We start from the raw sequence: 17,232 nt of genomic DNA on the forward strand, positions 1-17,232 counted from the left end.
CTTGAACTAGATTCAGAAGAAGGCAAGAATTGGAAGGATGAAGGACAGGAGGGGGCTCCGGCAGGGAGGCTGAAGCCAGCGGCAGCCGTACCTGCTGGCAGGGCAGGCACTGGGGACGCAGTGGAAGGAGCCCTGGCCCCGAGAGCCAGGAGACCAGGAACTGGTGTGGCTCTCGTCTGGCCTTCGCTCTGACCTCAGTTTCTTCCTATGGTCTGGTCTACCTCTTTACAAAAAGGTGATAAAACAATAAAAATAAAAAGATGTTCACACTAACAATTAGGAAGAGATTCTTAGCCATGGGACCTTGTGTGTCTTTTGCAGCATGGCCTCTCAGAGCGGATGGGCAGAGCAGAACCCGGGGTGCAGCCGTCCCCTCGATCGGCAGCAGTCACCTGGTCTGTCTTGGAGCTGAGCATCCAATGAGAAGACACAACTGCTGCCCAAGAACTCAATTCAGGACCCACATGTTTGTTTGGCCCATGCACGTTTTTGTTTTTTCTTTCATGTGAAATCAGCTGTGGATGTTTAAAAAGTGGGGCATGTTGCGCGCGCGCGCACACACACACACACACACACGAGTTTCAGCTCCTCTTTAAAATCACATTTTTGGGGCACCTGGGTGGCTCAGTCGGTTAAGCGTCCGACTTCGGCTCAGGTCATGATCTCGCGGTCTGTGAGTTCGAGCCCCGTGTTGGGCTCTGTGCTGACAGCTCAGAGCCTGGAGCCTGTTTCAGATTCTGTGTCTCCCTCTGTCTCTGACCCTCCCCTGTTCATGCTCTCTCTCTCTGTCTCAAAAATAAATAAATGTCAAAAAAAATTTTTTTTAATAATAAAAAAATAAATAAAAATAAAATCACATTTTGGGGCACCTGGGTGGCTCAGACGGTTAAGTGCCAGACTCTTGATTTCAGCTCAGGTCACGATTTGTGAGTTTGAGCCCTGGACTGGGCTCTGTGCTGACAGTGTGGAGCCTGCTTGGGATTCTCTCTCTCCCCCTCTCTCTGTCCCCCTCCCTTGCTCTAAATAAATAAATAAACTTTAAAAAATAAAATCATAAAATAAAATCACATTTTTATATTAAATATAATTTATGTCAAACTGGTTTCCATATAACACCCAGTGCTCATCCCAACAGGTGCCCTCCTCAATGCCCATCACCCCTTTTCCCCTCTCCCTCACCCCCCATCAACCCTCAGTTTGTTCTCAGTATTTAAGAGTCTCTTATGGTTTGCCTCCCTCCCTCTCTGTAACTTTTTCCCCCATTGCCTTCCCCATGGACTTCTGTTAAGTTTCTCAAGATCCACATGGGTGAAAACATATGATACCTGTCTTTCTCTGCCTTATTTCTCTCCAGTTCCATCCACGTTGCTACCAATGGCCAGATTTCATTCTTCCTCATTGCCAAGTAGTATTCCATTGTGTATATAAACCACAATTTCTTTATCCATTCATCAGTTGATGGACATTTAGGCTCTTTCCATAATTTGGCTATTGTTGAAAGTGCTGCTATAAACACTGGGGTACAAGTGCCCCTGTGCATCAGCACTCCTGTATCCTGTGGGTAAATTCCTAGCAGTGCTATTGCTGGGTCATAGGGTAGATCTATTTTTAATTTCGTGAGGAACCTCCACACTGTCTTCCAATAAAATCACATTTTAACACTTCTCCTGTGACCCCTCCTCATCACAGGGCACAGGATGCAGGTGGGTACCTCCTACCTCCTTTGCATCTGACACACAAAAAAACACATAAAACAAAGGTGAGTCTTGAGTTACAATGAACAGTCTTGGGACCACAACCCCATGTTACTTCTGACCTCAAGTGTCACTGGGAACAATTCTGGATGGAAATATCACATTTTTTTTCTACTGTTCAGTTACTGGATCATTTGTTTGAATATAAAGGATTCATTCTTTTTCTTTAAAGTAGAATAACTATTACAATATGTCCTGTTGGTCACCCTGGGTCTGTTTATTCAGTTTTAGGGTGTTCCTCTTCCATGTGTACTTTCAAACTTTTTGAGGTTTTTTGGGAATGTTTTCTAGAACTGTAGTTTTCTTGCTTAATTTTTCTTCTTTGGGGAAACCTATTGCATAAATGTTATATTTTTCCTGTCTTTTATAACTATCACTTTCTTTTAAATCCTTTTTATTTGTTTGTTTTTGCTTTTTGTTTCCTTTACTCACCTTTTATTGATCTTGAAACATTGTTGCATTTATTCATGCATGCCATGTTCCTTCTGGTGTCTCCATTTTTTTAAATGCTTATTTATTCGCTGAGAGAGAGAGAGGGAGAGAGAGAAAGAGAGCAGGGGAGGGGCAGAGAGAGAGAGAGAGAGAGAGAGAATCTCAAGCAGGCTCAACGTTATCAGTGCAGAGGCCAAAGAGGGGCTCGATCTCACAACCCACAAGCTCATGACCTGAACTGAAATCAAGAATCAGATGCTTAACTGACTGAGCCACCAGGCCCCTGTGATCCTTCATATTTAAACAATTGTTTTTTCTACTTCTTTCCTGAATTCTCAATTTCTCATCTTTTTTAATTGTGTCTCATGTTGTTCTTGCATGTTATTTTTAAATGTGTAGATATGTTTTGAAGCATTTTTGTTTTCATCTGTTTTAGGAGCATGTCGTGATAAAGTGGTATCACTGTAGGCAGGTCATCCTGCAGATTATTTTTCTTTTTAAGTTTGCAAGAATACTTGGGGCATCTGGGTGGCTCAGTCGGTTAAGCCTCCGACTTTGGCTTAGGTCATGATCTCACGGTCCGTGGATTCGAGCCCCGCATCAGGCTCTATGCTGACAGCTCAGAGCCTGGAGCCTGCTTTGGATTCTGTGTCTCCCTGTCTCTGCCCCTCCCCTACTCATGCTCGCGCTCTCTTTCTCCTTCTCTCAAAAGTAAATAAACATTTAAAAAATTTTTTTCAATTGCAAGTTTGCAAGAACTCTTTAATCTTTTTTCCCCATTGCCCATTTTTAGTTGAAATGCATTTTTCTGAACTTATGGAAGAGACTTGAACTAGGATAGCTTCATTCAGGGCTCAAGAGCCTCCTTTCCTGTTGGTTTTGTGAAGTGTTAAAAAATACAGCACTTACTTCCTTCAAAGTCCTGGCTCTGTTCCCTCTGACTGGACCTTTGCTTTCCTTTGTGTCTCCTGCACCTGCACCGCTTCCTTTGGGATCCTGTCCCCAGCAGTTTCTCCTCAGCGAGGGACTTTGTCCTAGAAGTTCCTGGGACATTGACTGCTCCAGCCCCTGCAGGCCTCACCACAAATCCCTCCCACTCACCCACTGGGGTGTGCAAACCACCCCCAGTTCCAGCGGCCGCTCCCGAATTGGCTCACTGCGATTTCAACTTCCTGATCATCATTTGGGGGTTCTTGGGTCTACCAGACGACCTGCTCGTACTCAGGGTTTGTGGGGCTTGTCACCTAGATCTGGCATGGATCTCATCCAGGAGTTTTAGTTTTGCTATCCCAGCCAAATTCTGTTTTTATGGGGTGATGTGGGGAGATCCAAAACCTATACCATAACTGCCACCTTACCAAAATCTGCAGTTTTGTTTTTAAATGCCGATCCTGTGTATTTAATCCTTACTCTGTACTCCCAACTACTCCCACACCCAGCAACCACAGTATGGGCTTTAACTGCCAAGCCCCGCCCCCAGCCCTCCCACTGCCCCCCTGCCTCTCCCCTAGGAGCCAACAGCACTGAAGCTGTTGCATGGAAGGGGTCACAACGTGCTTCCTGCTGAGTCTTCCGGTCTTTGCAGAATAAACCCCCCACCTGTGGGGAAACACCAAGGGCAAAACGTGTTTCGTGGCTCGCAGGTACAACCTTGCCTCCTTGCACAATTGCTCACTCCTATCTGATGGGAAATGAAGGATGTGAGTGTCAGGCAGCTGGATGCCAGGACGGCCCTCAGGTTGCACAAGCGCTAAGGGCTGGGCGGTGGACAGGCCCCTCACACAGTTCGAGTGACGTGGATGGATTTATTTTATCAGTGGGAAGCCAGCCCCTGGGGTGTCCATGGCGTCGGCTCCACATCTGTTCCCTTCCTGGAATCCTCACTTCCTTGTACATTAAACTTCACCAGGGCATAAACTGAGCAAGAAAAAGAAAATCAGCTTCCCAGGAATTATTCCATAAATTTAGCCTGCTGCCTGTTTTTACACCCAAACTTTTTGTTTTTATCACGTATTTGAAAGTAAAAAAAAAAAAGAGTCCTTTGATCCACATTTTAGCTCCTCTTCCCTCTGAACACTTGCACACTGCAGTTTTATTCTGGTTCTCCAGATTTCTGGGATCAGCTCACCTCATCTTGTCTCTTGGACTTAATGCCAAGACATGAAGATCCAGGCAGGACGCTCCAGGCACCCGGCACCAGGAAACTTTGCTTCTTGGGCTTGAGCCAATTAAATCAAACTTTGCTCTGAGGCTGCCTTGGGAAGTGACAGGCTTAACAGCCCAATGAACAAACAGTGGAGTTGCCATCACACTTGAGTTACGGTCTGTTTAAACTCCAACTCAACTGCAATTCACAGCTCCCACTTCCTGAGAGAGGGAAACCTTCGGGATCTCGGAGGAGACAACAGTCTGAGTCCTAAAGGGGAGGTCTTCTGACTTTTACAGGGATGATGGAGGAGAAACATGATTAATACATCCTATCGTTTAAGGAGAATCTTCTTTCAAGTCCAATCCTATGGGACATAGAAATATGAGTTTGTATGTGTGAAACAAACACAATTAAGAGTTGATCTTTGGTGGATCAAAATACATCCTGTTACTGGGAAGCCACATCACAAATACAACCTGAGAACTAGCCGTGTATCTTGCTTTTTCCCACATAGCACGTTGGAATCAATGGTCCTCGAGAGAAAAGACGGGAGGAGGGACACTGGAAATGTTGGCAAGTGTTTTCAGACATTCTGTCAATTTCGGCCCATCCTATCAGTGAAACTTCCTAGGCTGGCACCCTGGTTCTGAATGGTAAAAATAGATTAGCTCATTTCATTTTCTTTTTTTTTCAACTTTTTTTTTTTTTTTTTTTTTAATTTTTGGGACAGAGAGAGACAGAGCATGAACGGGGGAGGGGCAGAGAGAGAGGGAGACACAGAATCGGAAACAGGCTCCAGGCTCCGAGCCATCAGCCCAGAGCCTGACGCGGGGCTCGAACTCACGGACCGCAAGATCGTGACCTGGCTGAAGTCGGATGCTTAACCGACTGCGCCACCCAGGCACCCCGTCATTTCATTTTCTGTTTCCCCAGCTGGAGAAAGTAACAGACATTGCCGACCACGCTTTGGTGAAATGTCCAAAATGTGCTTATATTTATTCATCTTTCAAAGCCATCCAAATCCAAGATATGGTTTAAGATTTAATGAAACTAGTTTTAAAAATAACCAGCCATACAATGACATAATCAAAACTAATCAGATGTATGTGCACTAATATAGAAAAACAATTTGGATATACTCCCAAGTTAAAAAAGCAAATTGTATAATAGGTATAGAATGACCCAATGTTTGTGCATGATGTGTGTATGTGTGCATATGCGTGCATATACATTTTCTTTTTTATGATTAAGGAGGTTAATTATAACATTTCTCAGATATTAAAATCATAAATTCATAAGCAGAAAATATTCACATATTAAAAAACTTCCCTCAGTTTCAGAGAACTTAAATTCGAGTTTCGAATTGATAATTTCATCTTGATAGTAGAGAAGAGGAAGACGTACTTTTGGAAGTTACTAATTAATCCATCAAAACAAACACAACTTCAATTTTCTAACAGATTAAAAACTACATTTAGGTTGTATGTACACAACACTGTCAATTCAAAAGGTTTCCATTTCTAATGTTCAGTGTTAAATTCAGACTGGAAACGGTTATCTCTTTTTTTCCACTTGTTTTTAAATGAAGTATAATTGACACACAGCTATGTTAGTTTCTGGATACATATTCTTATATACACATATATTCATCCTACATGTTACTGAGTACTGAGCACAAAGAAAGAAGTTGGAGGAAATATAGAGCAGATTAGTAGCTGTATCTCCAGCCTATGTCTTAGGTTGTTCCTTCAAACAGCAGGCCCTAAGACAAGGGCATGCATGTCAATGGTTTATTGGGGGATGGCCCCAGGAAATGCTGGTGGGAGAAAGGGAAAGTCAAACCAAAGGAAAGGAAGAAAATAAAGGGTCCTAGAACAAGTTACCATGGTGGGAAGTGGGGCTTCATCCCGCTGAGCAACCCCATAACAGTATAGACGACACCCCAGACATCCCAGCCAAGGGTTGAAGAGGTCTGTCCTCCCATGCCCAACCACGATGGTCTGAGGCCCTGGGGGCATTAGCTCTGCAGACTTTGGGAAGCTTGCCCCACGCAGGAGAAAGCCCAACTGGGGCACCAGGGTGGCTCCGTCGGTTGAGCATCAGACTTCAGCTCAGGTCGTGATTTCACGGTTCGTGGGTTCGAGCCCTGTGTGGGGCTCTGTGCTGACAGCTCGGAGCCTGGAGCCTGCTTCAGATGCTGTGTTTCCCTCTCTCTCTGTCCCTCCTCTGCTTGCACTCTGTCTCTCTCTCTCTCTCTCAAAAATAAATAAAAATTTTTTTGAAAAAAGAGAGAGAGAGAAAGCCCAAGGACGGGGAGTTGCAGGCACTTGCCACAGAACACTGTGAACAAGTGACGAGACATGAGGACTGAGGCGCTATGGGGGAGACACCACACAACGTATGCTACAGGGTAGACCATGGAAGACTCACTTTCGACAGTATACTCACCAAAACACTGGATTTCCTAGAGAAAAGCAAGAGAGGCTTACAATTAAGTCAGACAATATGTGCGGAGGCCAGGGATCACTCCTCAAAGGGGACCGTCTATCTGGAAAACGCCTGCCCCAAAGGCCACCAGCCCTGGAGATGAGCTCACCTAACACGCAGGGTGGACAGTGCTGTGAGAAAAGAGCCAGCCGAGACAAAGCACATTTTGACATTTTATTCACTGATCATAAATACAGTCTCATGAATCAAGGTGATCATGAATAATGTACTAGCACCTGAAACTTGGCCACCCCAGAGCAAGCGCTCAGTGCTTCACCATCACTGGCCAGACAACTCACTGCAGCTGATCAGGGCATCTCCCCACATCGGCGTTTGGCTTTGTAGGGATCCTCCTTCTGGTGCAGCAATTTTATTCTCAGCTCGTTCTCAACAATTTAAAAAATCATAAAAGATTGAGTGTTTGCAAGAAAATATCAAAGAGGATCAGAAGATTTTCAGTTCTTCTTAGAATCTCAAAGTAAAAAGGGGAACTAAGGAAGGAGAGGGAAGGGGACAGATGGCAGGGATCCGCCAGGTTTCTTCCCTTCCTCAGAGCATTTTACAAAAACAAAAACCAGGGAGGCATTAACGCTGTTTGGAGATGGGTTGCGTCTCTCTGATGAGCCACTCGAGGGCTTCCTGGCGGCCCTGTTTCTGCAATTCCTTCCCGATCACATCCCTGCAGGTCAGGTGGTAGTTGTTGAGCCAGTCGCACTGCAAGAGGGGAGAAAGAAAAATGTGGTATTCACCATCACTCCTCTCCCAGAGGCTAAAGGGGCAAACGGAGAGGCGTGGCCCAAGTGTGGAGATCACAAGTTGAGAGCAGAGATGCACAAAACTCCCCCCCCCCCCCACCCCGTTCAGGGACAAGTGACTTCTTTGTGCTCTATTTCCCTGGAAATCGACAGGACAAGGCCACATCGCTTATGGTAAAATGCTCCTAGAACAGTTTACTACAGAATGTGGACAATGACTGAAGGAGCAGTAAACACCTGAGAGCAAGTCACGGCCTTGGCTTCCCTGAGTGCAGAGTAACCTGTAACCAGGTATCCTCTCAACAGGACCCCTGGAAGCCATACGCGCAGGACATCATAAGAGGGATGGGCAGGGGGGTCTGGTGGGTCCTTCACTCACCCATGTGGCCTCATTCCCGCACACCTGGGCCATCTCTGGGTGGCAGCGGAGGGGAAGGGTGCCTACCCTAGACGGCTGCTAAGATTCCTGCTAAGAGACACACGTGAAGGTGTCCCACCAACACACGGGCTTTCCTGTCCTAAGTCCGCTGACAAAGCTGAATAAACTAGAATCAGCTGAGCCCACGTGGGTCTTGTGAGCATGGCTGTCTAGATGAACCCAAAACCTTGGGTGGCCAAGGACTGTGGTGCCACAGGGTGGGGTGGGGAGCTCAACTTTCCAACACTCAACTGAATGTGGCCACCGCCTCAGGAGATTTTTTAAAAGACGTAAGGAGGAAGGAGGTCTGATCCACAAGACCTGAGGGCCAAAGTTCTGCAGCCACACAAGGGTGAACTCTCCCCTCTGGGGCAGGGCGGTGCAAAGGCTGGAGGGAAGCAAGTTCTACCCAGAGGACAGCCACCCATTCTCTCCACTGTCCAGGAAGTGGGTCTGACCAGACGCTCAGCCGCAGCAAGGCTGGAGAGACTACTACCACCACCATGCAGTTGTAACGAGCCAAACACCACCTGGGGAGGCAGTGGTGTTACAGAAGCACAGGCCTCAGGGACTACAGTCTGCACCAGGTACCAAACACCAGCTCAGGGTCGAGATGGGCACACAGATGCAGTGGTACTGCCACCTGGCTTTGACCCCGCCAGGGCTCCACTCCCCACCGATAAGAACCTACTAGCTCCTGCTGGAGCTGGGGAGCGGGGGAGGGTGTCAACAGCCAGCCAACTGCTATGGGTCAGCAGTGAGGCCGGGCAGGGCTACAAGACAGCCCGCAGTCCAAAGCGGCCAACCCCGGGGCCAGGGGGAAACTCCCACAACCCTTTCAGTTTGTACACACAGCCTCCATGAGGCCTGACCAACTTCCCTAAGGCCCTGAAAACCTGCCGCTGCCCCATTCACGAGCAAAGTCCTCAGCTGCCATCTGGTGACAAGTGATGGGAATGCAAGACCGAACCCAAAAAGCCCCTAAAGTAATTGTTGACAGTCTGTTTGGGAGACGGGAAAGGGCGTGACCAAGTATTTTAAGAGCCAAATGGACAACATCTGGTTGTGGGGTACTACTGTGCCTTCAGACACAATGAAGCCCCAGATTCATTAAGTGATATACGGAAAGACGTTCTCTGGCCAAAAGAGATAATAAATGTACTCTTCCTGGTATGTTAAGTACATCTACTGTTATCTGCAGAAACTTGCTTATGATCTAAGGATAAGAAGATATTATCTGTCCTATAAAAATTGACAGAAGGAACAGTTCAGTGAATTGGCTATGCAAGGTATGGTAATGAACCACAGATTAAGACAGAGCCACTGGGGGCGCCTGAGTGGCTCAGTCGGTTATATGTCCGACTCTTGATTTCGGCTCAGGTCAGGATCTCACGGTTTGTGAGATCAAGCACCAGATCAGGCTCTGAGCTGACAGCATGGAGCCTGCTTGGCATTCTCTCTCTCCCTCTCTTTCTGCCCCTGCCCCGCTCATGTGCACACGCGCATGCACTCTAATAAATAAATAAACATTAAAAAAAAAAAAAAAACCCACTGGTCTACGTCCAATGTCATGGGGTGGACTGTGAGGTTAACAAAACTCTTTCTCCCTCAAAGAAGAATGGTCTCACTCAACCTTCTTCATGCACTATTTCCCTGGATAAAGCAGAATGTCATTGGGAGAAATGCCTCCTGATTAGTTCATTTTATCTAGACGGCAAGGATTGCAAACCCTGGGTACAGGGTAGGAAGCCACGGCCTTGGTCTTCCAAGAGAGTAAAGTGACTTATTACTGAACAGTCCCTCGCTAAGACCCTGGAAGCGGTACCCAAGGCCACGGTAAGAGACAGTGGCTCCTGTGGTCACAAAGGATTTAAGCAGGGTGGCTTCCATGCCCACCTAGTGTTCTTGTCCCCTTTCACATTAGCCATCCCCTGCAGAGGCTGGAAAAGACCCCTGCAATGCCGGAGGGACTCTTCCCGCCACAGACACAGCTGACATTGCTGCTAACAGGCTGTGTCGTGTCCAGCACCCTCTACAACCACATCAGTAGGACTCGTTTAGGTGCTGCGAGTGGGAATGTCTGGCGGGTCAAGGGCACTGACAGTTAAGCACAGATGTCCACACTAAGCAGGAGGTAGGTGACATTTTCTGTCACCCATCTGTGAGCTGGATGAGGCAGAAGAGGCTTCTAGCTGCAAGAATTCCATCCCACAGTCCAATAGAAGGGGCCTCCTCAAGCCTGAGGCACTTTTCTCCAGGGCCGAGCATGAGGCCTAGGTGTACGCCACTGAGGATGCCTAAAGTGGCACTTCAAGGTCCCTGGAGTGGGGTCAGTGGCTGCTTTGAGTGATAAAAACATATTCCTATAGAACCTACCACACTTGTCCTGACTTTGGCTCCCATCAGTCATCTGCCTTTGCAGGGACTTCTGACCACCTACCCTGCTCTGGAACTTGTGTCCTTCTGACTTCTGTCTTCCTGGCTTGGGAGCAGTTTTGTCTGTCCAGTGTTGACCATTCCTGCCCTGTCTCTGACCCCTCTCTGCTCTGATGTTGATCACCTGGCCTGATCCCTCAAGGCTTACTCCAGGTCCTGGTGCCTGTCACCTCACCTGGCTGTGTGGGCCTGGGGACCCACCAGCAGACTTGAAGGGGTTTCAAGACCTGTTTCCTTCTGAGCTTGATAGGTGAGCACTATTGTGCTCCTAGCTTTGTGAAGAGTTTCACAGCCCAGAGTGACCGGAATAGTAGCTACCACCTCTCTCCTTTCTGTGTGGGAACTGGGCATATGATAATAGATTTTGCTTTTCATGCCCTTAATGTTTCATTCAACATTAGAAAACAATCTGGTATGCATAATGGCCAACAGGCCCTTCCACCCATCTGGCTTCTCATAGGGGAGACACATGGCCCACGGTTTGCTAAACACGCCTCAGCGCAGATATGGCTCCTGCCCTCATGGAAAGCAATGGCAAATTATTCCCGCTCACGAAACCTTACAGCCCCACAATAGTGCAGGGAGGACCCCTACCTGGAGAGCCAACAAATACAGGAAAAGCACCTACAGACCACAGGAGACCTAGAATCTTCAGACTCAGGTGGCACAGACCTCTAAATTAAAAAGTGACAACAGACTAGAGAGCATAAGGTAGCTCCCCACCCCCACTTCCACTCTGTCACCTCCAAGCCACCCTCATTACCTCTTTGTCTGTAAGAGAATCCACATCTATCATTTTGGTCTGTATCGGAACCAAAGTTAAAGGTTCAAAGGTCAGGCTTCCCCGGTTATTGAAGTTGTACTGTTGGAAAAAGAAGAAAACAGAAGCTTTTACTTCTCCCTCTCACAATGAACCACCATGAGGTCCTTCCCACCAGCCAGGACCACCCCTCAGGGCCAGGTGTGACTGGGAACCAAGAAGGGGTCAGAGCATTTTCAATCGGCCCAGGAGGCACGATGAACCCAGCTGACGCGACTGTCCAAAAGCTGCTCCGCTGTGCAAACAGCAGCCATCAGAAGCCGAGGGGCTCTCAGCAGCAGGTCCACAGGCTAATGTCCACAGTGATGGAAAAGAAGTAAGGAAACAACATGGCAGTGTCTGGATGAGGGGCATCACTGGTTTTGGTTCTCAAGACTCTACGGCGTATAAGTGCCCGACACCACTTTTGTTTAACAGTTAACCGCATGGCCTGTCCTGACCTGCTAGTCTCATCAGGTGACACATAACAGGTTTGTCCATCCTACATAGTATGGAATGGCCACGGCACCTGAGGGCATGCTGGGTCTCTGTTCCTGGCAAGGCCTCTGGGAGTGAGAAGAGAGGTCACTCTCACAGACAGTGACTTCAACATGCAGATCCCTGCAGGCTTAAGAAGCCACTTCTCTCCAACTGTTTGATTTCCAGTCACTCACAGAAGAGGAGTAAGCAGGTCTTCTAAGTAAAGCCTAGCACCTGACGCCCTGCATCCTCTTGTAACAGTGATGGGGAGAAGGAGGAGCCCCTGTCCTCTGCAGGGCACCGGACCTATCTTCTCGCCAGCCTGTGGGGCCTGACCCACAGTATAACTCATGGCTCCTCAGGTTTACCCAATAAAAATCATCTAGGGAATTTGTTGAAAATATAGTTTCCCGGCCCCAGCTCTGGGTCTGGGGTCTGGGAGGGGCCTTTAAATAAGCACCTCCCCCACCCCCTGCCCCTGTAGAGGAAGCATCATGACAAGAAGCTGCCTCTAGCAAACTCAGACCCAAATCACATCCAGCAGGGGCCTGCCTGGGGCTCCATGCATTCCAGTTCTGGGTCCCAGTTCATGAAGAATTTTCTTTTTGGCTTTGCAGAGGAGAGTGATTTCTAGGAAACTCTCCACTATGGGAAGGAAGCTCCATTTCAGCTCCAAAATGGCACACTCTTGGCTCCAAAAACAAACATCTTTATCTTCCCTCATTAGGAAAGAATGAAAATTTTACAATAAATAAATACATAACTACCTACCTTGGTCTTCACAGGGACCACCAGGACAACATTTTCAATGCGAATTCCAAAAGCCCCATCTTCATAATACCCTGGCTCTAAAAGACACCAAACCCAGAAATGAGAAGCAGCCCATGATGAACGTGCACATGACCACTCCTGGGATGACAGCCCCACCCGGGAGGGGGAGAGGAAACAGGTGAACAGTCCCCTCAATCCAGGCCCAAGAGCCCAGAGATGCATCCTTCTCCCACATGGCCACTTTCAATAGGTCTTCGAGGAACAGAAAAGAAGGTTCTGAAGTCCCTGAGTACAATAACAGGATCCACCACAGAGATCACAGCGCATATTCATAAGCCATAATGATGCACACATTACAATATATTCACAGAGATCTGTTAATGACGTGGGAAAAGGAAGTACATTAAGAAAGCAGAATACAAACACTATGTCCAGTATAATCTGAATGATTAGAAAAAAGATATATACACATATGAAAGACCAAAAGCTAATACATCAAAATATTAAGTAGCATTTCCTATGGATGTCTGGATTACAAATGATTTTCATTTTCTTCCATATGCTGTTCCACTGTCTCACTTTTTCTAATTTTTTTTTTAACGTTTATTTATTTTTGAGAGAGAGAGAGAGAGAGTGAGTGTGTGAGCAGGGGAGGGGCAGAGAGAGAAGGAAACACAGAATCCAAAGCAGGCTCCAGGCTCCGAGCTGTCAGCACAGAGCCTGACACGGGGCTCGAACTCACGAACCGCGAGATCATGACCTGAGCTGAAGTCAGATGCTTAACCGACTGAGCCACCCAGGTGCTCCCCATCTCACTTTTTCTAAAATGAACACGTGTCACTTTTATAATCATAAAAAGTTCTTCTTAATTCAAGGAGACAAGAGGGGGAAAGTATGTCTAATTTACTTTAAAATAATTAAGTATAAGAAACAACAGAGAGTGTTCAAACAGGCTCAGAGATCCATGCATGCACTGGGTGAGAGGGACACATACCGTCGGTGACGATCATGCCTGCTTCCAACGGCTCATCAGAGAACGTTTTATAACTGATGCCACAAGGACCCTCATGAACATTCAGGAAAGACCCAACACCGTGTCCCGTTCCGTGCAAGTAATCCAGGCCAGAATCCCATAAAGCTGAGCGGGCAAATGAGTCAAGAAGGTGTCCTGAAAGACACATAAGAACCACTTGATGCTATTTGTCCAGTACTTTTTCAATTTGCAAAGCACTTTAGAGATTAGATTTATTATGTTTGGCTCCAGAAGGTGAAACAGAAACCAGCGTGTAAAAGTTACTGGAGGGTTCTGATTTCAACCTGGCACAAGGAAGAGCTAACAATCAGAGCTCCCGAGGACGGCCGCTCCCCAGACAATCAGAGCTCAGTCTGAAGCCAGAGGATTGTTTGTCCACAAAGCCAGCAAGGGGACGGCCGCTGGCAGCAGCTGAGGGTGTTGGCGATAGGGACATTCCCTTCCCAGTTCTGGGACCCGGAGGTTTCAGGATTAAAACCAGACTGCAATAAAAGGGATGCCCAGGGAGATGAGTGCAGGCTCCATCTAAGATTCAAGGTCCAGGTGTTGTCAACTCCCTGTCCAGTGCCCCATCCATCGGTCCTCAAGCAAACTGGCATATATCTGAAGTCAGGTTCCCAGTAAAATAAATCCCGACAAGGATCCCAACCAGGAGGCCCTGGCCCAGCACTGCAGGGCAGAAGGAGGCTGCACCAACTTCCGCTCGGGCCCTGAGGCCTTCACGCCCGGCTGCACTCTCCTGGGAGCCACCTTTATGTGTCATCCGACACCTGAAGTGGTCAGGAGAGAGGTATACAGCCGACATCAAGCCCAAACCTCAGCCTGCTCCCTGGGAGGCCCTCTGAGCTCAGTCAGCGGGTCCAGGAGACTCACTTCCTGTGGCACACCCACCTGCCCTGGACGGGCCTGAAGGGACTGGGGCTGACACGACAAGAAAGGACATGTTCTTCCACTCACATTTAGACACGTTTGGTGTCTGAACAAGAACCAGCCTGTCACATGACAGAAGGAACCACCTACCTTTGGTTCCAGTTGGAAAAACGGCTGCGCTCACAGCTATGTGGCCCTTGAGGACATATGTGAAGCATTCCTGCCAAAGAAAACCCAGGGGGCGTGTTGCAGAACCGGGACAGAGGTGTTAGTCCTGTAGTTTTCCAGCAGTTCAGAAAACCTTGCTTCTGAAGGCTTTTAGCAATACCACAGAGAAAATCAGAGTGAAAAGAAAAAGAAATCTGGTGGAAAAAAAGCTTGGTCATAGGACCAATTTTCCAGAAAATCTTGAAATTAAATTGAGTAAAAGAGAACTGTCAGAGACACGATCCCACAGATCCTTCCCTGGTAATGAACATCCCAATATACTCTGAGCACGAGAAAGCCTGGGAAAGTAGGAGAAAGTACTGGTGAAGCCAGCTAACATTGCCCGAGCGACTCCTCTGTGCCAGGCATGGTAGTAAACACTGATCATTTAATCCCACACTTCATGATGGAGATGCTGTGGTCATCCTCACTTGACAGAGAGATTAACCAGCATGCTGGGTGGCTCACTTCATAAGCAGCAGCATCTGGCCTTGAAGCCAGGCAGTCCTGCTTCGGCCTCTGTGCCCTGACCAATGTTATACTCGGGGGTTATCCCTAACTGCCTGAAGAAGAAAGTGCTGCTTGGAAGGTTAGGGGTTTGCTGGTAAGGTGCAGAGTTAGGACTAAACCCATACTCTTCAGTCTGGTCTGGAATTCTTTCTCCAGAACAAAAAGAGTCACACCAAAGGTATATGGACACAAGGTCAAACTCCTCTGAGGGGCTCATGCCTACAAACAGATGAGGCACGGGACCTGAAGTATGAAGCTTGCTCTGCTGCACTGCCTAAAACTCTCTTCCTTGGATAAACTTCCTGCAGAAGTTCCCAGAAAAACAGATTCACTGAGAATCAACCAACACTCACTAGGTAGTGACTGATCCGGGAACTTGCAAGGTTCATGGAACCTTTACAACCAGCCCTGGAGGCAGGTACTCTTATCCCCATTTCTATGGTTGTGTCTGTGTGCTTTACTCACGGTCACAGAGCCAGTAAACAGTAGAGAAGACCTCAAGTCCAGACTCTAGACTCCTGGTGCACATCTCTCTACCTCAGTGCTATCTCCTCCTTTCCAGGCCAGACAGACCAAAAACTGAGCAGTGTATATCATTTCAGAGGGTTCCTACGGCTAAGCCTATACATGGAAATGCTGAACTTGAAAAAAGAAGGGGGTGGCTTTCAGAACCAAATCTAGATGCTGTTTGTAAAAAACGTACATTTCACTACCCCATTCCCATCCCTAGAGATTTCCTGACTCAAGAGAATACTACTGACGCTGTTAAACTTGAATCTGAGTTCCTTGACCTTAGCAGACAGAATGCTTTTAAAATGTCTCCAGTATTTAATTAAATGGACATCATAAAGCAGATAAGCCTGACTCCACAGTAATGAGCTATTTTACTATCCCACATACAAATTTTACTTAGTTACACAATTCCTTTTCATAAAAGCAATGCTCTTACGAAAGCAGAGAGGCCCTCTCAAGTTTTCTGCTCCACCTTACCTTCTCATAGGCTGTAGGGGTCCCAAAATGCATGGTCCGTGTCACATCTGTGGTTCCATCCCTTTCCAGAAGAAAGGACAAATTAATTTTCACTCCAAATAAGCTTTTGCTCAAATATGAGGTAGGTGAGGCCACTGCTGGTGGCCACGTAAAATAGTGCAGCCACTTTGGAAAGTAATCTTCAGCTCCTTAAAAGGTTATAAATATGGAGTTACCACATGACCCAGCAATTCCACTCCCAGGTAAATGCCCAAGAGAAGTGAAAATCTAAAAACCTGTATACAGATGAACATAAGGGAAGGGAAGCAAAAATCACAAGGAGGGGGACAAAACATAAGAGACTCTTAAATACAGAGAACAAACTGAAGGTTGCTGGAGGAGGGGTTGTGGGTGGGGGGATGGGCTAAATGGGTAAGGGGCATTAGGGAGGACACTTGTTAAGATGAGCACTGGGTGTTACACGTAGGGGATGAATCACTGGAATCTACACCTGAAATCCTTACAGCACTATATGCTCACTAACTTGGATGTAAATTAAAAAATAAATTAAAATAAACTAAGAAAAACCTGTATACAAACGTTCACAGTAGCATTATTCATAAAACCCAAAAGGTAGAAACAACTTGAATGGCTATCAACGGATAAACAAAATGTGGTATCTATACAATGAATATTACTTAGTAATTACAAGGAATAAAGTACTGACACACACTAGGTCACGAATGAACCTTGAAGACAGAAGCCAGACAGAGAAAGCCATGCATTATATATAATTCCGTTTATAGGAAATGCCCAAAATAGGCAAACCCGTAGAGAGAAAGTATAGTAATGGTTTCCTAGGTAGGAGAAAATGGGAAGTGACTGCTAATGGGAATGGGGTTTCTTTCTAAGGGTGATGAAAATGTTTCAAAATTGCTTGTGGTGATGGTTGCACAATTCTGTGAATATACTAAAAACCATTGATTGTATACTTAATGTGAGTAAACTGTATGGTATGTGAAGTATATCTCAATAAAGTCGCTTAAAAAAACTAAATGAGACAAAGTAGGAATGCAAGGATGGCCTCATGTACTGAGAGTTAAACTCGTCAGGCCCTAACACGCACAATGCGAGGACTGTTTCATGGGAGACGCTGTCACTG

General features: G+C 46.8%; 1 protein-coding gene and 1 long non-coding RNA gene across 6 annotated transcripts in view; both read right to left on the bottom strand.

Annotated features, from left to right (window-relative positions):
* Positions 1 to 3,648, bottom strand: part of LOC121037210 (uncharacterized) — a 60,559-nt gene extending 56,911 nt beyond the window's left edge. The window contains exon 1 of the long non-coding RNA XR_005793652.1: positions 3,096 to 3,648. This is a non-coding gene — a long non-coding RNA (uncharacterized LOC121037210). The remainder of the gene's footprint in view (positions 1 to 3,095) is intronic.
* Positions 3,649 to 6,982: 3,334 nt separating this feature from the next.
* XPNPEP1 (X-prolyl aminopeptidase 1) overlaps positions 6,983 to 17,232 on the bottom strand; it is a 58,960-nt gene continuing 48,710 nt past the window's right edge. For all 5 annotated transcript variants that reach the window (XM_040486381.1, XM_040486384.1, XM_040486382.1 and 2 more), the window contains 6 exons: positions 16,092 to 16,152; positions 14,535 to 14,604; positions 13,476 to 13,649; positions 12,482 to 12,558; positions 11,195 to 11,293; positions 6,983 to 7,536 (listed from right to left, as the gene is read on the bottom strand). In XM_040486381.1, coding sequence (XP_040342315.1) covers positions 7,408 to 7,536; positions 11,195 to 11,293; positions 12,482 to 12,558; positions 13,476 to 13,649; positions 14,535 to 14,604; positions 16,092 to 16,152 — 610 coding nt within the window. In that variant the 3' untranslated portion in view covers positions 6,983 to 7,407. The remainder of the gene's footprint in view (positions 7,537 to 11,194; positions 11,294 to 12,481; positions 12,559 to 13,475; positions 13,650 to 14,534; positions 14,605 to 16,091; positions 16,153 to 17,232) is intronic.

This window comes from Herpailurus yagouaroundi, unplaced genomic scaffold (genome assembly GCF_014898765.1).
Source record: "Herpailurus yagouaroundi ecotype Mexico unplaced genomic scaffold, PumYag 163, whole genome shotgun sequence".
NCBI lineage: Eukaryota > Metazoa > Chordata > Mammalia > Carnivora > Felidae > Herpailurus > Herpailurus yagouaroundi.